At 44.5% G+C, this 23,012-nt stretch overlaps 1 protein-coding gene across 1 annotated transcript; it reads left to right on the forward strand.

The window, feature by feature from the left end:
• The first annotated feature begins 1,965 nt into the window (after positions 1 to 1,965).
• On the forward strand, positions 1,966 to 22,874 carry LOC142583582 (uncharacterized). The gene is made up of 8 exons (XM_075694071.1): positions 1,966 to 2,136; positions 4,413 to 4,532; positions 5,398 to 5,586; positions 12,362 to 12,460; positions 14,015 to 14,193; positions 17,234 to 17,625; positions 18,802 to 18,898; positions 22,562 to 22,874. The coding sequence occupies exons 1-8, from the start codon at positions 2,005 to 2,007 to the stop codon at positions 22,872 to 22,874; spliced, it is 1,521 nt and encodes a 506-aa protein (XP_075550186.1). The 5' UTR covers positions 1,966 to 2,004.
• The last annotated feature ends 138 nt before the right edge of the window (positions 22,875 to 23,012 follow it).

Below are 23,012 nucleotides of genomic sequence, written 5' to 3' on the forward strand. Positions count from 1 at the left end.
CGTACGCCAAACTTGTGTAAAGCTGTCTTGTATTGGAAAACAGGGGGAAAAAGGTGGGGAGGTTAACCATACGAGCATCCGGTTCGCAACGCTACGTAGACGGCAATCGAAAATGGAATAACAAGAATAACACGAATAACAAGCGGAAAAGAAGGAGAGACTGAGCGAGCACTGCACGCACAAACCAGATCCCGCAGCAGGTTCATGACCGGTCACTGAGATCGCTGTACTTCCAGCACTGCAAAGCGCACGAATAGCTTTCGGCGCCAGCGACGGATGGGGCCATGAGCCCTTACTATGAGGTCGTGTAGGGATATGGTGCTTCTATTTAAAATCAATCGCATCCCCAATTGAAGTTTGGCACCCTACAGAGCCTTTCCTAATAGTGTACCTCTGACGTATACGCATGCTCGCGTATGTACCGAACGCGTTGAGTCCTTCTCGAGGACAGGTGTCACGTGATATTAAAAACACAGTGTCGGATACATGTTTGTTTTTATGGGGCTGCATACATTCTCCCGCACTCCCGCAAGGGCGGTGTCATTCGTATGCAATGACGATCTTTATAAGAAAGTCGTTTTAGTTTAGTCCCAGAAAAGCCAAACGTTTCTGTACTCCAACTCCATAGGCAAAATATTTCAAATACGCGTATTTACTCATCCACGCTGACCCCATAGCTTCCTAAAATTCTATCGTTGCGAGAGAAACACTCATTGCTGAGTAGTTGTCATCTTACTACAATTGCTACAGTGTCTCTCTACAGAAACACTGTAATTAGAGCATTTCTCCAAGAGAAAGATACGTTAATGACAGAAAGATGGAGAGGTTTGCTTGAGTAAGTGCCTCTTGCTTGCGGCGGAAGTGCTTAGTGTGAAGCAACAGAGATAGAATGATAAGGGAAAAGAGGATGGTATGGCGAAGTTGATGATGAGAACTGCACAGCATATTGTTTCTGTGTAACGCGTACGTGCACACTTCACAGTGTACGCGACTCTGAGGGCAAGGCTCGAAGTTACTGCAGCTTAGCCAGGAGACTGTCTATAGTGTCCTTTATTTTAGCAGCGGTTCATTGTACTTAAGGTCAGAAATAACACCGCAGGAATGCTGTAGAGGAAAGGCTATTGAAAAGCGAAATTGTATGTTAAAATGAGAACAATACTAATTTATTTATAAATACTTAATTAATCAATAATCATTCATTGAGAAGTAGAACGAACCCGCCATGGTTCCTTAGTGGCTATGGCGTTGAGCTGCTGAGCACGAGGCCGCGGAATCGAATCCCGGTCACGGCGGCCGCATTACGATGGGGTGAAATGCAAAAATACCCGTGCACTTGGAGTTAGATGCACGTAAACGAACCCCTGGTGGTCTAAATCATTCCAGAGTTCTTCATTACGGCGTGCCTCATAATCAAATCGTCTTTTTCGCACGCAAAACCCCATAATTTTAAAAAGTCGAATAAAAATGCTTGCTTCATTTGGTTTCGTTTGCAGGTAAATCTGGTCCATACACACAATAACACCGTCACCTCAGTACAAATAATGAACGCACCGCCGGGCTGTTGTGATAATAAAGCGGTTGTGATGGAGAAATTCACAGGCCAAGCAACTCATTCTGGGTGATTGGCCAGAAACCGGATCAAATTCTAGAGTGACATTTTGTCCACTAAACCTAGGGACATAAGCAGCGTTTTTTTTTAATGTTTGTCTTCTTCTCCGTGACCATTTTCCGCTTTCTTCTTTTCTTGCTTGCTATAAGTACCTCAAGCCGAACGTCTGCCTTTATTTGTTGCATTCGTTTCGAAAGACTCGCTATTTGGTTTCTTTTGCTTGTTTGTGTTCACTCCAGAAGAGGCAACCGTTTATTTGCCCGGTTCGGCTGACTCAACTGACTTGGCAGTGCGAATGCGCGTCGCTTCGCGAGGCACATCCCCACCGTCATCGCCATCACAATGATTCTCAGGAGGCCGCCGTGAGAGGAGCATCCGCGCCGTGCCACAACGCCATGGGGCCCGGCCGACCGGCGGCCACCCGACGGGAGACCAGCGGAGCCTTGTATCCCCCCCGAGTACTTCTCGCGCTGCTCGAAGGATCCCTGCTTCTCTGCGCAGCGGCGGGCGCGCCTACTGAGGACGCGGTGAGCACTAACGCCTCGTGCGCTTAACGTGTAGCTCGCAGCAACAGGAGAACAAACCGGCAGCGTTCGCCTACAGTTGCACTGCAGCTGTCGAGTGTGCGGCGCGTAATCCCCGTCGAGCCACAATTTGTCTTTTTTTTTCTCCCTGTGCCCCATAGATCAGCTATAATGCTTGAAGAAAAATCATGATGATGATGATGATGATGATGATGATGATGATGACACGATGAAGTCGTACTCAGTGGGAAGATGTGCCCCATGCCCCCTTTCGTCGACTGTTTTGCGGAATCGGGTGTTTAAAATGACTACTGAGTTGTAACTTGAGTTGCATTAGCAAATTGCCCTTCTGCAATACCAAAGGAGCTACTCTTACCGATAAAGGGGGCTCGATACGCCAGAAAAGAAGCGACAACGAAGGACGAATCGGGACGCTGCCTTGAAGTATCCGATGTGTAAAGTTGTCCGCGACTATGTGCGGCTCACATGTGGTAGGTCTTTCCAAGCGATCGTCCATAGCTCACCGATATCTTTGAACAGTAAGATAGCAAGGTAGGCGAACTGGTTAGAATTCATTGTAAAACGGCAAAAGCGACATGGCGCGTTTTTCTTCCTTTCGAGCGTGTCGCTTTTGCGCTGTTAGAAGCGGCACGATGAATCGTTGTAAAGCATTGTCACGTAATCGTGACATGTGAACAATTGTATCGTGGCACAACTGCGAGTCACCATATTGTCTATTTATTCATTGAACCTGCGCCCACCATAAAGCAGTTACGCCAGGCCAGAACGATAGCGACGAGCGCATGCGGCAATAATCGAAAATCCAATCTGCGATCCCGAGGCGTCAGCTATTTATATGTGGCTCGATAAACTTCACAGTGTAATCGCGGAAGCTCACGTAAGCTATTGGATGGTCGCCACTAATTGCGTCGCGCACGCAATCTGATTATACAAGGTTCGGTGACGACATAGGCACCTTATAGGAACGGCGATAACACTTCAACTTCCGTTACAGAAAGGCGCGTCTTGCGCTGAGGGACCACTTTTAACATTTGTTAGCCGACGAAAGACGGGGCCGTATAACGTAAAACTATTCCAATATGTTTTTATTCCAATCTCCTGACGTCAAATTTGCGTAACCACCGACGCAAGCATCGGGCGGTCGCCCGCAGGCTTGTCTGAATCAACCGATCAAATGCTCCCCTCACTCATAGGAGGTCACTTTTGTTTGCTTGAAAAACGAATAACATTGCCTGCACTGAGCGGCTTGTCTTAACTAATTGGCTCACAAGGGGCGAGGAGCATGCTCAAGTGGAGAGGGATTCGATGGGGCCGAGCCACTGCAGTGAATATTGATAACTGGATGAAGAGGGTGGTGCTGGCATCTACCATTGGCCCGCTTTCTCTTACTTAGCTTGCGGTGGCTCGTCGACAATCGCGGCGGCATGCAACGGAAGCTTAAGAATGACGCTAAAACGGATCCTCAGCAAGGAAGAGTTGGCAGAATGAGGTCGCAAACGTGCCAAAAGTTCTCGAAAACGTTACACGGTCACGCAAAAAGTTTTATTACACGCAAATAAACCCATGCTCTCCGGCAGGGGCGAGTAGCCAGTGCCGGAGCGATCGGCGGCAGTCATCTTTTATTCCTTTTAGAACGGGGCAGCCTGCAGCTATTCAGAAGAAAATTGACCTTTGTTCGGCATATCAGTGCATCTTTAACGCCTACACGTCACTTTGCTGCGGTAAGGTTTTGCTGTTTTGTGACGTCGAGTGAGAGGCAGTGAAGTGGGTGCAGCCCGAAAAGTTTTGACCAATAGCCAAGGGCTAATGGCTAAAAGGCGTCGAATCAGAACCAACTATTTGCATAATCCAACTAATTATGCATAATCAGTGTGTACACGTCATATCAGATGGGGAGCTATCGCGGTTTTCGTGACGTCGCGTTACAGACAGGTGAAGTGGTCCAAAAAATTTTTGACCAATCGCGGTGGTCTGATTGCAGAATTGGAATAGAAAAGTTTGGAATAGTTTTCGGAAAATACGCATGCCAATTTTCGCTGTATTCTTTCAGTACTAGCCTTTGCTTCGAAAATGAGCATGATAACAAGAAACTTGTGATGAACCTAAATATCACCCCATGAGCAATGGAATTGAAAATGGTGGGTGTTAGGAGAGAGAAGTAGAGCTCCATATATTAGGGAAAATATATTCATGAAATTTAACGTTCTTGATTAACGATTTATTTATTTATTTATTTATTTATTTATTTATTCTTCCAGAATTTTGGCTATCCTGTGCTTGGAGTCCTACGCTATCGAGATGCCTCGGGCTCCGAATCTATCCACTGCACCTACGTGTCGACCCGCTTCAAACGACCTCCATACGGCAAAGAAAATGACGTGCGTTCATTCTGATTTCTTTCTCATCACTAATGATAACTCATGGAATATTACATTACACAGTCACATTCTAATCTAGAGGAACGTCCGTCATGACTTAGCCTAGCCGAGGTTCCCTAACGCGCGCTGAAATTTCAACACACGAACGCGTTTTTGTGTGTGGTTGTGTGTGTTTGAAGGAGAATTAAAAAAAAGTTATCACAACCCGGAGTTTTAGTGATCCGCGGCTTAACGCCGTAGCCGCAGAACTACAATGGTAAGTTTCTGACATGTATCAGTTAGCGTGTAGCGCTCATTGTGTCCAGCCTTACGAGTGCGGGACAGTATTTCGATACAGCAAGCACCACTACGTCAACGTTCGCGATCGTGACAGTCACTAACACTGCCACTAACGAAGCGTCACTAGCATACCGGGTCTACTCCACCACATTGAATGCGTCCACGTGTACTCTTTCGGTGGCAGCCGATATTATCGAACACGCTCATATTTCCAAGTTAAAGACCGATGCATTTCAGCGATGCCAAAGCCACGTGTTTATTCAATATGCTTGTTATACTATATCACTATAGCTTTATTTGGTAAGTCGGAAAGGGAAAAAAAGACAACTTTTACTTTTTTCCCTGCTACGAGGCTCGCAGAATCTCAAGCTGGTTATACGTGTTTAACCTCACGTTTTAGACTAGTGTCATCATGCGAAATGACAGATGGCAGCACGAAAATTTCAGGCAGATATGCGAGCAAGGAAAGCAGCAAAACCTTTAGACCAGTTTATATTAACAACGACGTGCTATAAGCATGGACTTGGAGTTTGTTTCAAACGAGGCATTGTGGCCATAGTTGGGCACGTTTCGCTATTTCTCGCAGACATTCCGCGAAGCAGTGTTCCATTACGCGAACCAAAGTTGCGACCTCGGCCTGGAGAAGCCGTCGGCCAAGCACGTGGTGCTCTTGCTTCCCGTGGACGAGAGCCCGTGTCCTTTCGAGACCGCCCTCTGGCAAGCGGTCTCGGCCCACGCTTACTCTGTCCTCGTGGCTCGCAACTTATCTGTGGAGGTGCGTCCACATTGGTCCAGTGTCATGAATCGTTTATTTATTTATTTATTTATTTATTTATTTATTTATTTATTTATTTATTTATTTATTTATTAACAATATCGCTGAAGGCGCGCTTAAAGTAGGTATACGTAGGAGAGCTTGTGGTGGTGAACGCGGGAAGGGAGTGCGAGGGGGGAAAGAAGGACACGGAGCAAGCAAGTAGATCATAGGCGCAAAGAAGCCGTGGGATGCAGCATAATTTAAGCAATACAGTGACACTATGCATAGAATCGTTTCAAAGTACGAATAATGTAAACTGAGGAGGTGCAAGTCAACAGTAGCTGAACATATTAAAAAACTGCTTGGTATGAGAAAAAGTTCACAGTCACTTTAGCATGCCCTAAAAAGGATGAAGGCGAAAGCCTGCGCGCTCCCGAGACAACAATTAAATTACCTGACATTCTCATTGGAATACGTTGTTACTTCCTATTGCATTCTCCCGCCAAAAGTCGTGGGTTACAATGTCATAATTGACTTTTATCTTGATTAACTGTGTCTTGTGTCATGAAAATAACCAGAAAATGCCACTGTTTTACCTTTCCGTACTCACTTGCATCACAGCCACTAGTTGAGGTCACAAACTACAAGTACCTAGGAGTAACTATATAACAAACACAGTGAAATGGAATTCACACATATCATATGTTTGAGCGTCCCCCTTCCGCAACCTCTCTTTCCTCAGACGTAAATTAAAACAAGCACCAGTCGCGGCAAAATGGTTAGCATATTCGTCGCTTATTTGACCGAAGCTTGAATGTGCGGCTATTGTTTGGGATCCACACACAAAACTTAATGTCGATGCACTCGAGAAGATCCAGAAGAAAGCTATTCGGTTTAGTATCGTATCGTATCGTTTAGTTTAGTATTCAAAGTATCGGCAGACAGACTCCCCGACCATTTTAATGCGTCAAAACGGCATTCCAACATTGCAGCTTCGGCGCTAGATTCAGAGATTGAAGTTTCTTTTTCAGCTGAAGTACAGGAAATTAGCTTTAAATCCAGATGCTTATATATGGCCTCTCTTCGCCAGAGAAACAAGGCATCGCCATGCTGAGTCTCTTACCCCTTTCAGCGCCATAACCAACACATTCAAATTTTCTTTTTTTCCACGCGCGGTAAATGACTGGAACGTTCTTCCATCGGCATGGTTGTACAGCACTGAAATAATCGAACAAATGGTTACATAGGACGTAGCGGTATCTTTTTTCTTTTGTGTTTTGTTTGTACGTTATGTTGGTACCCTTATGTTTTGTTGATACTTGTTACCTTATGCATATGCGTCTCCATTTGCAAGATTCAAATTGGTATGTTGTTGCTTTGCTTTTGTTACAGTATTTCGTGCATTTCTTTACTCGCCTGATTGTATAATCTAATCTAACATTTGGGTTCTTGAAGAGTTGTAGTGGTCTTCAGCATTGTCACTTATTTTAGAGCTTATAGGTGTGTAAAAGCACCCTTTTTTTAGTTTGTTTTTGTTATCACACTTTCTACCTTATTTATCGTTGTTGCTGTTACAATACTTGGTGCTTTTGTATTGATCCATCTGAATTGCATGTATTTTTGTATTAGTTGAATGTATTTATATCCACTCCTGCTAGGGCCTCCTGATGGCTTGCAGTATTCTCTAAATAGAAAAAGAACACCAAAAGTCGTGGATTCGAGTGACTCAATAAACTGTGCCTTAATCAACTGCTCCTCAATAAACACCGAAGGTCGTGGGTGCTGGTGCCTTAATTAAATATATCTTAATTACATATGCCTTGATTAACTTCGTCTTAATTAGCACCAATGGCCATGGGTTCGACCATCAATGGTGGCACCATTCATTTTGGTTTCATTGAATTTAGGTCCCACCAAAGGTCGTGGGTTCGAGTGCCTTAATTTTTAACACCTAAAGTCGTGGGTTTGACTCCCACCAGTTGTCGTGGATGGCACCATCAATTTTGGTGCCATTGAATTTTGGACCAATAACGCCAGACGGCCAATTTTTCGACAACGCCGCACTACGGATTTTTCGACTCATGCGCCATTTTAGCCATATGTGTAGGAAGGTTATTCTATTGTTATTGTGCGCGGAACGAAAGACCTTGCCTAAGGGTGAAAGTGACACGTTTTAGATTTGCCTTATCATGGATGATCTCTGCGAAGCAAAGCGGCTGCATGTGCGTGATAACTGCCTGTTATTCCGCGATTTTGCCCTATTTCTAGTTAGCACTATGTTTGGTCACATTTCTCCTTGTTAAGTGGTTCACGCGTAGCTCTAGTACGCCACGCTGGTCACGTGTTTTGACGCATTAATTAGCCACAAGGAATAAGGACGGCTTCATTCCATTCACCGCAACCTAGTTTCCGCCCTTCCGTTTGTGCAGTGCTTCAAAACAGCACTGCATTCCCATTTGTAGAACGACGTAGCCTGGGGCCGTATGCGCTATTCCAACTGAAGATGTCGCAGATAATGCCGCAAGTATGCAACAGGTTATCAGGTAGATGTCGATCAATCGATTGACCGAAAGTAATCTGTCAATTTTACTATGCCGCCTCAACATTACGGCCAGCAAGAGCGCGCTAAGCATTCAGGTGAATAAGCTAATCACTAAAAGAACAAAAATACAACGAAATTTATAAAAACACGTGGAAAATGCTGAAAGCCTGTAATTACACCTGGGAACTTATCGACTCTTTCAGCTCCTTTAGGACCTTTAGCAAGCATCAAAAACCTCTATACTTTCTTGCCAACCTTATTTTTTATTTATTTCTTATCTTTATTTTTTTTTATTTTTACCTACCGTCCCAATTGACTCATTCAATTACCCAATGGCCCTCAGTCCCCAGCAGCTGCGGAGCACCTGACCAAGGCGGCGGTCAGACCTGTGACGCAGCAAAGGGTGATAAGAATCTCTGCACCCGGACAGGCCGCCAATTGAAACTAACCCTTGCAACCTTTAACAGCTGAACCCTCTCGAATGAAGCTAGCGTAGCAGGACTCTTTCAGGAACTATCACGCATTGTTTGGGATATAACTGGCCTTAGTCAGGTTAGATGAACTGGTGAGGCTTATACATTGCTGAATAACGGACATGTCCTCTGCTATAGAGGTCTCCCAGATAAGAAGCAATACGGGGTACGATTCACAATCCATAAAGACATAGCGGGCAACATTGATGAATTCCTCAGCATTAATGAGAGGTAGCAGTAGTCGCAATAAAACTGAATAGCAGGTATAGAATAAAGGTAGTACAAACCTACGCTCCGACCTCTAGTCACCGTGTTGAAGAAATAGAACAGTTTTATCGAGCTGTTGAATTAGCGATGCGAAAAGTGCTAACTCAGTATACAGTAGTCATGGGCTACTTCCATGCAAAAGTGGGGGAAAAGCAGGCTCGTAAACAAGCAATTGGCCACTACGGCGTGGATTCTTGGACACTCGAGGAGAGATGTTGGCAGAATTCGCTGAAAGGAATAAGCCGCGAATAATGAACACCTTCTTCAGGAAGTGTTGGAACAAAAGTGGACCTGGAAAAGCTCAAATGGGGAAACAAAAAATGAAATTGATTTTATACTTTCTGTTGATCCCAGCATAGCGCAGGATGTAGAAGTGTTAGGTAGGGTAAAGTGCAGTGATTATAGGTTAGTGAGGTTAGTCACCTCAATATGGAGATAGCAAGAGTAAAACTGGTCAAAAAAAACAGGACAACCTAGACGCAGTAACAGTAAAACAGGCCAATTCAGGTTGGCACTTGCAAACAAATATGCGGCCTTAGAACAGAGAGCTGAAGATGACATAGAGACAATGAATGAAACCGCAACTAGGCTGGCTTCAGAAGCAGCAATCGAAGTGGGAGGTAAGGCAACAACGCAACCCGTAGGTGAGCTCTCCAAGGTAACATAGGACCTAATAAAGAAACGACAAAGAATGAAAATGTCCAACTCAACAGATCAGATAAAATTCGCGGAACTGTCAAAACTGATCTACAAGGAGAAAATAAGGGATATTCGAAATTATAACGTGAGAAAGACTGAGGAAGCAGTAAAAAATGGACGCCGCCTGAAAACAGTGAGAAGGAAACTAGGCGTCGGACAAACCAAGATGTATGCACTGACAGATAGGCAGGGTAATATAATCAGCAGTCTCCAAGATATAGTAAAAGCAGCGGAAGAATTCTATACTGACCTGTACAGTACACAAAGCTGCCACGATACCTCCATTCGAAGTAGTAATGAACAGGCTACAGAGATTCCTTCTATGACTAGCTATGAAGTTAGAAGATCCTTGTAAGACATGAAATGAGGAAAAGTGGCAGAAGAAGATGGACTATTAGTCGATTTAATCAAAGATGGTAGAGACATTAGGCTTGAAAAACTAGCGGCCCTTTATACGAATTGTCTATCGACTTCAAAGGTTACCGAGAACTGGAAAAATGCCAGCATTATACTAATCCACAAAAAGGGAGACGGTGAAGAATTGAAAAATTATTGGCCCATTAGCTTACTTCCAATATTGAAAGTAATCAGGCAGTTACATTCAGCCTCTCTATGTGGCTTTAATAGATTACGAAAAGGCATCTGATTCAATCAAGGAGTACAGGAAGCGTACGTAAATATCTTGGAAAGTATCTACAGAGATTCCACAGCTACCTTAATTATCCACAAGAAAAGTAGCAAGATACCTACAAAGAAAGGGGTCAGACTAGGAGACACAATCTCTCCAATGCAATTCACTGCGTGCTAGGAAGAAGTATTCAGGCTATTAAACTGGGAAGCTTAGGAGCAAGAATCAACGGCGACTATATCAGCAACCTTCGATTTGCAGGTGACATTATCGTGCTCACCAACACTGGGGACGTGTTAAAACAAATGATTGAGGACCTTGACAAAAAGAGTATAAAAGTGGGGTTTAAGATTAATATGCAGGAGACAGAGATAATGATCAATAGCTGGGCAAGGGAACAAGAGTTCAGGATCGCCAGTCAGCCTCCAGAGTCTGTAAAGGAGTACGTTTACCTAGGTCAATTACTCACAGTGGACCCTGATCATGAGAAGGAAATTTACTGAAGAATAAAAATGGGTTGGAGCGTATTCAGCAGACATTGTCAGATCCTGACTGGAAGCCAACTATTATGATTAAAAAGAAAGGTGTACAGTCAATGCATTCTGCCGGTGCTGACATATGGGGCATAAACTTGAAGACTGACAAAGAAGCTCGAAAATAAGTTAAGGACCGCGCAAAGAGCGATGGAACGAAGAATGTTAGGCATAACGTTCTGAGACAGGAAGAGAGCAGTGTGGATCAGAGATCAAACAGGGATAGCCGATATTCTATTTGACATTAAGAGCAAAAAATGGAGCTGGGCAGGTCATTCAATGCGCAGGTTAGATAACCGTTGGACCATCAGGGTTACAGAATGACTACCAAGAGAAGGAAAGCGCAGTCGAGGACGGCAGAATACTAGGTGGGCCGATGCAATTACTAATTCGCGGGGGCTAGTTGGAATCGGTTGACGCAGGACAGGGGTAATTGGAGATCGCAGGAAGATGCCTTCGTCCTGCAGTGGACATAAAATATTATTATTATTATTATTATTATTATTATTATTATTATTATTATTATTATTATTATTATTATTATTATTATTATTATTATTATTATTATTATTATTATTATTATTATTATTATTATTATTATTATTATTATTATTATTATTATTATGTGTATTCTTCTCAACTCATATTTTTATAAACCAAGCGTTTAAAGGACCCCTGGGCCAGGTTTGACCATTTTAAACGAACAAGCGTTGCATATAAATGACGTGTCTCTCTGTAAAGTATTACGGCGTAGCGGGTCGCCAGAAAACAGCTAAAATTTTATACGAAACGCTTCGCGTCCTCCCTCCCGAATAATCTTTCTCCCACAGCCACAGTCATGCACAAATGCCTCTTCACAGGACGTGTTTCGTCACTAACCATGGCTGACCTTGCAATGCAAAAGGCGCATCAGCGCAAAATGGGAAGAGAAGGCAAAAAAAGAAAAAAAAAGGAGGAGACGGGGTTCGACGCCGCTGTACATTCCTCGGCTCTGGTATGGGTGAAGGCAGGGAAGAAACAGCGCTAAGGGAGGCTACTAGGAGCAGAGGGATGGACTGTTCCTATTGGCAGTGGCATTCGCCTCCTGGCTGCATGGCGCAGGACAGTTCATTTTTTCTGTCGCCTCTAATGATAAACCGACATGAGAAAATTATTTAGACGAAACGCTTCTTAGACGGCGTTTTACAGCTTCCAATGTATGACCAAAACATTAAGTAGGGCCTGTTTAGGAGTCCTTTAACGTAATATAACTTGCTGCAACTTTCGTTTATAATATGCTTACAATCCTGCACGGGTTGTCGCTACTATTATCGTTTAAATTCGCAAATTCACAATTTGCTTCCAGAAAACATTTGCAAGGTTTCTTTTGAAACAGGCTGCTTAGTTCTGATTCCGAAGTAAGCTTTTCGAAAAAGAGGTGTTTGTAATTGTCATTTCCTGGCCACAAGGACCCCAGGTCCATGTGGCTAGGGAAAGTTAATACAGTTAATATAACTTGTGTCATCTGGGTTGATGTGTCAATTTATCCTAAATCGCCATAAATTGTAAAGAGTTCTTGGCGGTGAAGATTAGGTGAAGATACATTTGTATGCATTCACGACTCCCTCAATAAAGCTATGTGCTGTTCAATTTTTTTCGCGTTCTAACGCAGTCTCACAAGGTTTATTTTGCTCCCGGATCAAATGGTACGGTACCACCCCAGGACATCATCCTTGGTGAAATGTTCTTCAAAACAGCTGAAAAGTTAAAGGTACGTACCAGGAACAAGCTAACCAGATACGAGACATTAAACTGTTCGTCTCAGGTATTGAGGCATATGAGAAAAAGATATATAGCTCCAAGCACGAGCTGAAAATATTGTTGTCTGGAAAATGTGACACCGGCTGAAAAGTTGCTGGTTCCAGACACTTTCACAAAGAAAGGTCCGCATTTCTGCCGAAGCAACCCCTTTCCTTCGAAACTCGCATTCATGTTCCCTGAAGCATGAAGATCGATGTTAATTGGCCCCTATTTATGGTGCTTGATTATCTACCAGGAACTCAAGAAAGAATGGTCGTTCACTGACCTTTACGTGCGCATTAAAAAACGCCAAGCAGTCGAAATTTATCTAGGCCCGTATTGACAGAATTCTAGCTCTAGAGCTATTTATAAATGGTTCCATCAGTCGTCATATGTACACATTCTTAGGAAAAGCAACCATCCCATCCGGTTGATGACAAACATCTCACGCGAGCAAAAAAGAAATTGTTTTCGTCCAACGCACTTTTTGGAACCTACTTGAAAGCAAAGTTCATTGGAGCGATTCATTCAATTATGTTCAACTCAATGCGATCACTACAACTGCATCTATTCGCATCCTACGCAACGTTAATCCCATACATTGTTTCTCTTTATGCACCGCATAAGTCAGAACATTTATCTCATTCAATGTTTATGTTTATGTGCTACATCGTTCACATGCTATGCCAAAATGCGAGCACCAAAATCAGGCGGATGCACAGAGTGTCACAAGAACGAAAGCGACATATGATTCTTCTCGAGGGAACAATGCTTATGAAGAGTGTACGCTCATAGGTTAATATCTAAATATACCGAAGCATTATTACACCTCGTGTCTCAGTGGCACATAACAATTCCGCAGTACTCGCCAAGAAGCGTCATACACCTAGTGGCACATACCAAATTTCCCAAGAATGGTGCAACCCAAATTTAACATTAAGAATATCAAAGAAGGTGCTGAATTCCATAAAAAGGCACGTTTACTTTAGCGACACCTCTGAGCTGACATTTAAGTACAGCTTTTATGCCGCGATTTATTGTCTTAGAAAAGGGTGGCGCTTAGTGGCACCAATTTGTCGGTTCCGTCCATCGTGCGTGGACAGAGACACAACACGCGAAACCGGGTGAAGTAAGCAACGTAAGCTTTAATTGTGAATTTGGCTTCTGGAGTCCAGGCCCGGTGTAGCTTGGCAACGGTTATCAACCTGCACATGCATGTCAACTGCCTCAATGCCTTCCGTATTTGTCCATGCTGATGGATGCTCGCGTGTGGACACAGCAGAGTTAGCAGATATTTCCATCTCCACACTCCTCAGCTTGGAGGCAGGCTTTTAGCATAAGTGAGGCTTGTATCTGTTTTACCAATGGGTAACGACATGCTAATTAACCTTAATTAACCTATCCGATCCCGCTGCCATTAAAATCAACAACTTTTTATGGCCAAGCCAACCTGAGCTCCCACGCCACGGCTGTGATAACTTTGGTCTGTAAACCCTCATCAACGTTATACTCACTCCTGATGCAGTCCAAGAGTGCGTTGGAGTGGTCGTCGGCGGCAGCCAATGAGAGCGCACGCATGGCTTCTGCGGCCAAGTTGTACCTGGTGCGCGTGGACATCACAGCCAGCTGGATCGTCCTGGGCATCTTGGCCTGTTCCACGGTGGCCGTCGGGGCTCTTTGGGCCGGTAACACCAAGAAGATGCTGTAAGTGTAACAGGGCTTTAGTTTTCCTATCGTTCAGCACCGGTATACCTTGCAAACACGAACCGTCACGCTATATACGAAAGTCATTCGTGGTCTTCAAAGGCATATCTAGAAGCTGGACGTTAGCCGAAAGGCTCGTTTAGAACGAAATCCAAACAAGACAGGAGTGGATACATGAAGGGATCAACAGAGGTCGAGGAAAGGATGCTCCATACAGTAGCCTGTTTGACCGCTGTTGGTCGTCTGAGATAGAGAGGCGTTGCGTGCGATTTCACATGCGAAGTATCTGGTGCAGCAAATCGGCTGCGGACCCTTTAGCATTGCTCATTTTTGTATCTTACTTCTTTAGGTGTTGACCATCCCTGCAATATAGCTCGCGTGAGATTAGCGAGGACCAGTAGCAACGTAACTAATAGAGCCCGCCATTAGTAAAAAGAACTGGGTAAAAACGAACAAAAATCGGAAAGGCCGTTTGTGTTCTTTTTACCCAGTAGCAGGTTATCTAAACTGCTTTACTTTGATGATTTTGTACCAGCGCTAAACAGTGGGACAAGAACCACAACACGTAGCGTTGTTTCTAAATGCAAAGTTGAAAAAGCCTACGCCAAGAATTTATTGATTCCTTGTCTAGGTGTATCACACTTACGATAGTCGTTGCCGACGCATCGTTTGAGTATAAAGCATGAATGCGAAGTCGGCATGAGCGCCTCTCGCATGTCCCTAAAACGCAGTAGGAAATCGCATATATAAAGCAGGTTGAAATCTTTCACTGGGAGCTACAGCAATTACTCACCAGTTGATCGCGTTCTGGTACTAAGCACCGAGACTCTGGTTCTATTGCCACTGCACGTATCGCGCATGTGTGCGCACAATGCAATGTAGGTGTTCGTTAAAGAACCTAAAGACTCCAAATCCACCAAGGTTTCTTGTTGTACGGCGTCTTTCGCGTGCAGCTCTGGGACTTATATTCGTGCGTATACGGGTTCTCTCTCCAGCCGCACTTACTATATTAGTCCTTATTATTTGGAGTTGCAAACTCTAAATGTGCTAACTAATGCGATGAGTAAAGTATAATTGCACCACGCCACAAAAAAAAAATAAGCGTAGCATGCATGAGTTAAACTAGCCGATGAGGTTTAAAGTCCTGAAACAACATAGCTGCAACACTACGTGTCGATGTGTAGGACTCCAGATTAACTTGAAGACAACTTCGTTTTTTTTATACGCCCACTCAATTTCGGTACGCTATCCCTTTTTTTCTCCGTTCTCCTTTTTTTTTACATTCTGCCTCGTCAGAATGCGGACTCCGCGGCCGAGTATAGAATTTCTCTCCTCGTCCTGACCAGATAAGCGCCGAAGCCAGTGCGCCAGGTGGGCGGGTAATAAGCACAAATTTTCGGCAAATTTCATTGGCTGAAATCTACAAGTGTTGAGCACATAATGTCCGCGTTCACAATCACTATACTTGTTTTTTTGTTGTTGTTGTTGTATTTTTCGGGAGGTGCGTCAATATATAGACATGCGTAATGGCGACTTAATTAACGAATAATTAAATGCTGAAAATCAAACATATTTCATAGCGCGCAGCAAAAGAAAATAACGCAAATGCATCTGCTTCCAAACATCTAATGCTGAAAGTTCCAATATTTCTGTTGTATTATGTGTGCACGGCACGCATACCACTTCGCCGCCGCGAATGTAAGCTTTTTAAAACTTGATGTTACTTTCATATAGACTGGAAGAGCGAGTGATCTTGTAGCGCCTATTCCTAGCGCCTATTCCTACGCGGCTACGTTGATATGCGAGACGCATGCGATCAATATATCGGTAACGTGAACTAGGTTACATTTCAAATCTGCAAGCAAGAAGTGCACTGAGTGAACCCGGAAGTATAAAAGATGCAAAATGGGGATCTGCGATGCTCTAGCCGCGTTTTCTACCGCATTATCCATCTCTTAGACGACAGCCAAAAGCTTTCACGTTCATTTTTTTTTCTTTTGTGCAATAGGTCAATCCGCGATAGCATTGAGCAAAGGTACATACGTTCGCGCTTTGCATAGTAGTCTTAAATGTATCTTTCATTTTTCTAAAGAATTCCAAGTGTATGGCTACCCTCGAAAATTTTTATATTCCCCTATAAACTACTGGCGCATGCTCAGTAGCGCGATGGCCAAAACATGACACACTTTCTGTAGAGTTTTGTAATGATAAGCATCTTGTAAAGGTGTGTTAAGCTGGCGGTGTTGATGTCATCATTCGGTGATGTAGATGGTCAGGACAAGAATGATGTGACACGAAGGTGTCACATCATTGAGAAGGAATGGCCCATACGTGTGTTGAGAGAGAGAATACTTAACATTGCCTAGCCATTTCAGAAAACCGTTTTCATCAAGCAACAAAAAGAAACGCGTCTGCATGGCTGGTGCCTTCAGAGATTCCGCTAGGCACTGATCTTGCAATCTTACTCGTCGCGGTACCATAGTGGCTATGGCGTTACGCTGCTGAGCTCGAGGTTGCGGGTTCGATCTCGACTATGGTAGCCGCACTTTGAATGAGGTGAAATGCAAGAACACTGGAGTACTTACGATTTAGGTGAACGTTAAAGAATCCCAAATGGTCAAAATTTCTGTACGAAGCGCCTCATAACCAGATCGTGTTTCTGGCACGTAAAACACCCGGCCCTAATTTCACGCATACTTCCGAAACACCCCACTTCTAACGCTCGCTTCTAACACGTGTATACCCTGGAGTGCTTTCGAACACACGCAAACTCTTTATCAGCGGCATTTTCATTTGGTGCTTCAAAGCTTGAAACGCAAACCTAGCGTCTGTCGACCAAGCACGGCGGACCGCTCAAGCCAGTGGGGCCCTGGACTAGGGGCTCCACCCACTCGCTTTCTGCATTTTTTTATTCCTTTTAAATAAAAGTTTTGATATATAGCGTCTGTGATTGGACAAGGTGCCCCCAAGAAGATATCGAGCGCATTTCATTTGCTTGTTTCGCACGCAAACCGGCGCCCCGTGGACACTGCTTGAGCAGCTTCCTCACGCTGCACCGGCGCGTCAAGCCAAAGAGCGAGCCACCGCTTAACGAAGACGCCGACTTGGACGTGGTGCCGGCGTCACTGGCTGCGGGATCGTCATACACATCGCTGGCGTTGGCGAGCACTTCCTCAGTGGCGGTCTCCGAGCACAAGCGCAAGCATCACCATCATCGTGAGCAGCAGCAGCAGCAGCCGTGCGATGTGCGCAGCCGTCCACGGCACGGCCATCCACGCAAACCTGCTGACGATTTCCCCAGCTCTGACGAAGAGCTGCTGAACGAGGATAGCTACTTTGGCGAGTGCCCTGTCGACGGAAACCTCCTCACGCTGTTCGTGCTCGCGATAGCCGTCAACCTGCTCCTGCTGTACTACTTTTTCAGCAAGATGTGTGAGTGCGAGCTTCGTCTCCAACATTCTGCTCTCTTTTCTCTTATGTTTAGAGGGCTATGCACAAACTGTAATCGGCAGACTAATTCATAAGCACAGTTAGTTCGCAAAGCAACCTGTCAGGGACCAGTGATTTCGCTTCTCAACCCTCTTGCAGTCAAGATTGCTGGACAGTGGTCGTTGCTTAGAAATGTTTTTATTAATGCAGTCATACCGGTCTTCTAGGAAATAACGAGTTGAATTTCTTATCCATAAATGTACCAGGTAATACTGACCACTGTACGCTTGAATGTCTGGTTATTTCTATTTTTTCTGCTTGGTTATTAATATGTCACTAAACTCTACAATCTTCTGCTTTTCCTGCAAATGGTCACTGAAACAGTAAACAGTAGCTACATGTATGTAAGAAATTGGTTCCCATTGATAGCAACGCAAGAATGAAATAAAGACACATGAAAGAGTAGAACAATCAGAGCCTGTAAGATATGTGCAAATTTATTTATTTATTTATTTATTTATTTATTTATTTATTTATTTATTTACACCGCTACTAATATATTCCTCAGAAGAAGAGTAGCACAATCACCATTGATGCACAGTTTATATATGCAATAAAAAAATATAAACGCAATGTGACATGCTGTTCTATACAAAATTGAAATGCAATTAAAAGAAACGAGTGTTCATAGCCGCACAATGCCCGTCAATAGCATTGAGTAGCTCATTCCGAAATAGAATTACATTAGAGAAACAAAACGACACAACACATGAATACGGCGTAAACCCGCCGTTGTGACGTAGTGACTTTGGTGTTGCTCTGCTAAGCCAGAATGCACAGGGATCATATTCCGGCAGTGGTGGCCGCATTTCAATGTGGACGAGATGCAAAAGCACCCTTGTACCGTGCATTGGGTGCACGTTAGAGAACCCCAGGTGATCAAAATTGATCAGGAGTGCGTGTTTCATAATCATATTCTAGATTTGGCACGTAAAACCCCATAGATTTTTTAATTCAGCGTAAATAATTTCGTCACTACAGTGGCTGCTCACAACAACGTTGGGAAATCGTTCACACTTAGTGTAACTGCACAGAATTTCTAATTACATTAAAGTCTACGAACATAAAGTCTGTCTTGTGCCGTTCACGGACATTTCGCCTCACTTTTTTTTTCTCCAGGGCCTGTACTGGTCGGCTGCATTGCGATCGGCTCAATGATGTCACTGATCATCATTTTTGACTGCATCGCTTTTCTTATACCTTGCGCCAGCGCGCGGTAAGCTCTACTTTTTGCATGCCACATATGAGTACGTATCTAACATCGTCTGTTCGAAACGCAGATGATCTGTACACCAAATCTTTAAGAACTTTTGCAACACACCATAGCATGTCCAGCAATTCTGGACATTGTCATTCGGAACTTCACAGCAACGCACAAATGTAACTCAATGGGAAATTTCTTTTTCTAAATTATATTTCAGAACAACAGCCGAGGGTCAAAAGGTTTAAACTGACTACAACAAGAGGGTAGTCCCTTCTAACAACGTGTGCATTTTGGCACTTAGTCGCAATATTGGTGGTGAGTTAAAGCAGTTAAAGCCGGTCAGAGACGGGCGGTGAAGTCTCACGACAGGAGGAAATCGTTTTGCACCCTCCCGCCATACACTCTAAGAACAGTTTACACCCTTTGGCTTGCCCGTTCTGCCACACAAAAATAATCGTCATCTGCCTTGATGCGTTTCCTTTCTTTATCGCTGCGAGCCCAGAACTTTCCAGTAAGGAATGGCACGCGCGTTATCAGCATAGAACAGTTTATACCCTTTGGAGGGCCCCTTCTGATAACGCGCGTGCCGTTCGTCACTGGAAAGTTCCGGGCTTGCAGCGATAAAGAAAGGAAACGCATCAAGGCAGATGACGATTATTTTTGTGTGGCAGAAGGGGCAAGCCAAAGGGTGTAAACTGTTCTTAGAGTGTAGGGCACATTGGACTTGAAGAAGCGCCAAATTTAAACCATAAAGCGATTGGCATAAAACATAACATAAACAGTTTTTAAACCATAAAACAGTTAGCGTTGAAAATGTAATGGTAGAGGGAGTGTTATGCAGCATGTTAGCACGCGCAGGTTTTTGAGAAGCAGCCGAGATGGTGCAGAGTGGTTATGCGGGTGCATGTCTTGAACGTGCCTGGGTATGGTTCTATGCGTGTGTTCGCTCTGTGTACGAGTGTGCGGGCATGTGCCTACGCATTTGCGTTTGCATGCGCGCTAGTGCGTGCCTGCGTGTGTGTGCGCGTGTGCGCGCCCTTGCGGTGTATGCGTGGGCGCGTGTGAACGTGTACGCGTGCCAACGTGTGTTTTTCGAGTTTCAGCATGCACGATTGCGAACAAATGTGTGCGTGTTCGTGTGCGCATGGATGTCTGTGTGTGCGTATAGTGTGGATGTGTATGTGTGAGCGTGCGTATGACTGATGGAGGGGGAGTACGTGCATGTGAGGGAGAATGCGTTTGTGTGCGAGGGAGACAGAGTGTGCGTGTGTGCGAGGGAGAGATAGCGGGTGTATGCGCGAGGGATAGAGAGAGTGTGCGCGCGTGCTAGGGCCTCCGTGCGCGAGTGTGTGTATGCGTGTGTGAGCATTCGCGGCGTGTGTGTGCATGCCTGCATCTTCGTGTTAGTGCATGTGTGTGTGCGCTTGCCTGCTTGCGGCGCATGCAAGGCGGCTTGTGAATGTGCACGTGTGCGACCGTGCGTGTTCGTGTTTCAGCATGCATGCCTGGGGACAAAAGTGTGCATGTTTGTGTGCGCATGGATATCTGTGCGTGCGATAAAGACAGCGTGTGAATGCGTGTGAGGAACAGAGTGTGTGCTCTTGCGAGGGAGAGAGAGTGCGTGTGCGTGCGTGCGAGGGTGCTTGTGTGTTTGCCGGTGGGAGCGAACATTTTCCTGCTTACACCTACTCTTGGAAACAAACGCGATGCGGAGACCATTAAAACCCGTGTGTAAATCAACGAGAGAATACTATAATGTACAATAAAGAATACTTGAAGTATGTGAATCTGCACCTCGGCAACTAAAAACGATATCGGAATTCTGTAAGCTGCACCTAATATTTAATATATTGCGGACAAAAATGATATATCATGTGCCACCCTGAAATACACCACTAACTCCTGAATATGGCATTCGCAAAATCTTTACAGGCATTGTAACAACTTCACATAAGTTCTAAATTCATACATCGAATTTGTCCGATTTTGATGCTCCAAGGGATGCAGTTTAGAGGGATGCGATATCAGTTTTTATCCGAACTAACCAATTGGTAAACTTCGTACTTCTTTTTTCAGATTTACCGATTTCCGGTAATCCTTGTCAACATCAACATGGCTTAAATCAAAATTATTATTGCAGCGATCACTGTGGTCTAACGTTCTCTCTTGAATGCAACAATTCTCATTGAGATCGGTTGAGCGGTAGAGCAATTTTCTCATAAAATCATTGATACGTTTTAGATGTATTTCAGCAGCCGGCATCGAAAAAGGGCCCGAGCTAAAGCTTCCCCTTATTGAATCACACCGATTCTTAGAAAACCCACGAAACATAACGCTGACTATACGGAAGCCCACGGCCGCAGTCGTGCACAAGTAATGAGAAAAAACAACGAAGAAAGGGAACCCAATGGAAGCTTTGCGGGAGCCGTTATCTCGGCCAGACATCTCACCCGGAATGCCGACGAGCTGTCTGGCAAAGTGTCTAGCAAAATCGTCGATTCATTGCAAGTCGACAAAGTAGCAGGTTGTTTTCAAGATAAGGCTGATACGTAAGCGCGCTCATTTCCAAGTGCCGAGGTGAAGCAACAGTCTCAGGGTGTGCTTCTTTTTATTATGTTAGTTCTGCGCCATGGCATACGTCACGGCACGAATTTCAAATATTTAAGGTTGATACGCCACGTGGTGGCGAAAAAAGAAACTAAATGCATGTCCAGAATTCCTGGGTATGTATCTTACATAGGCTGTGCTCTTATGCGTCGACTTGACTAAATTACATTTACAATCATAGGTGGATTTCACATCCTTAGACGAAAAGTAATCATTTACTTCTATAGTCTCGCCGAGAGGTTAATGTAGCTCTAGCTAATCAATGTCTTAGATGTGAGCAATTTTCAGTCACAGTTCGCACGATAAGCTCCGCATAAATGAATATATATCCTATTTTATTTCTTACAAGCATCTCGCATGTTTGCTCTCTTTTTTCTCTGTCATGCCTGCATTGTACCAATCACGACTTAAGCTGTATTGTCAAGTAATTTTTGTGCTTGTATATAACACCCAGAACTTCCTGAACCGGACGCGGCGAATGTTACCACACAAAAAATAAACGCGTCAATCTTGGGAGCTGCATTCTGTCGGCGAAAAAAAAATATTTGGCGGACGCAAGGCTTCGCCTTTAAGAGTATAATGCGACAGAATTCAAAGATCCCTGACTGCTTCTCGCCCTTTCCGGCGACTGCAGCTTATGTAACCGTAATGTTTTCCTGGAAACGCTGGCGGCGAACGCTACGCATGATTGCTAGCTTTCTGGTTCTCTTTCTTTTTTTTTTCGTGTTGGAAGGGCCCGAGTGGGCCGCGCTGCTCCTGCTAAGACAGACCTGAAACGGCAGCTGGAAAAAGGGTTTGTGTTTGAGTTTTCTCGCATATTCAATTTACAATCCGACGTAATCATGTCGGTAGGTTGTGTGAAAGTCGTGCTTTACTAATTTTCTGACGCATTTACTTTGAGAAGTAAGTTAGTTCAGTAAGGCTTGTGCGCCACGCGGGGGGCCTGCATGAATCAGTAGGACTTTCTTGGCCGCTGACGCCGGCGCCGACACCGACACCGGATTTTCAGTGACATGGGGCCCTTCACAAAATGCTACACAACAATCGCGGACAACCGGCCCTGTGCAGGATGACCAACTTGATGTTCCCGTGCTTCGTGCGGAGCATGGAATTGCGGCACCACATTGTGATATGGTTCGCCGTGACTATTCCCATCGTCTGGATCGTATTCCGGAAGGCCGAGCACGCCTGGATCCTGCAGGACTTCCTGGGATCGAGCTTCGCCATCAACATCCTGCGATGCGTACACTTTCCAAATTTCAAGGCAAGCTTGATGGAAATGCCACTTTCTGAAATTACGGAGTCCGTTCGATTCTCTATATGCCTTGTGCCTCGGGAATGTCGTTCTGTTCCCGCTCAAGGACACGAAATACTGAGGTGAGCCAGTGCTGAACGGTATAAAGTTTAGATCAGCAGTAAACTGGATGAACAGGCGTCTGTTACTTTAGGAAAGGGCTCGTCGAATGACAGACAAGGCGAAGAAGGGAAACAGCACGCGCGCGCCAACTACAACTGAGAG

This window comes from Dermacentor variabilis, chromosome 5, assembly GCF_050947875.1.
Source record: "Dermacentor variabilis isolate Ectoservices chromosome 5, ASM5094787v1, whole genome shotgun sequence".
Taxonomy (NCBI): domain Eukaryota; kingdom Metazoa; phylum Arthropoda; class Arachnida; order Ixodida; family Ixodidae; genus Dermacentor; species Dermacentor variabilis.

Excerpts from the sequence above, each read along its gene's own strand:
- LOC142583582 (XM_075694071.1), top strand. The coding sequence starts at position 2,005 with ATGGGGCCCGGCCGACCGGCGGCCACCCGACGGGAGACCAGCGGAGCC. Across the intron at positions 5,587-12,361 it reads CTCGCAACTTATCTGTGGAG|TCTCACAAGGTTTATTTTGC; the intron begins GTGCGTCCACAT and ends GTTCTAACGCAG. Across the intron at positions 12,461-14,014 it reads AAACAGCTGAAAAGTTAAAG|TCCAAGAGTGCGTTGGAGTG; the intron begins GTACGTACCAGG and ends CTCCTGATGCAG.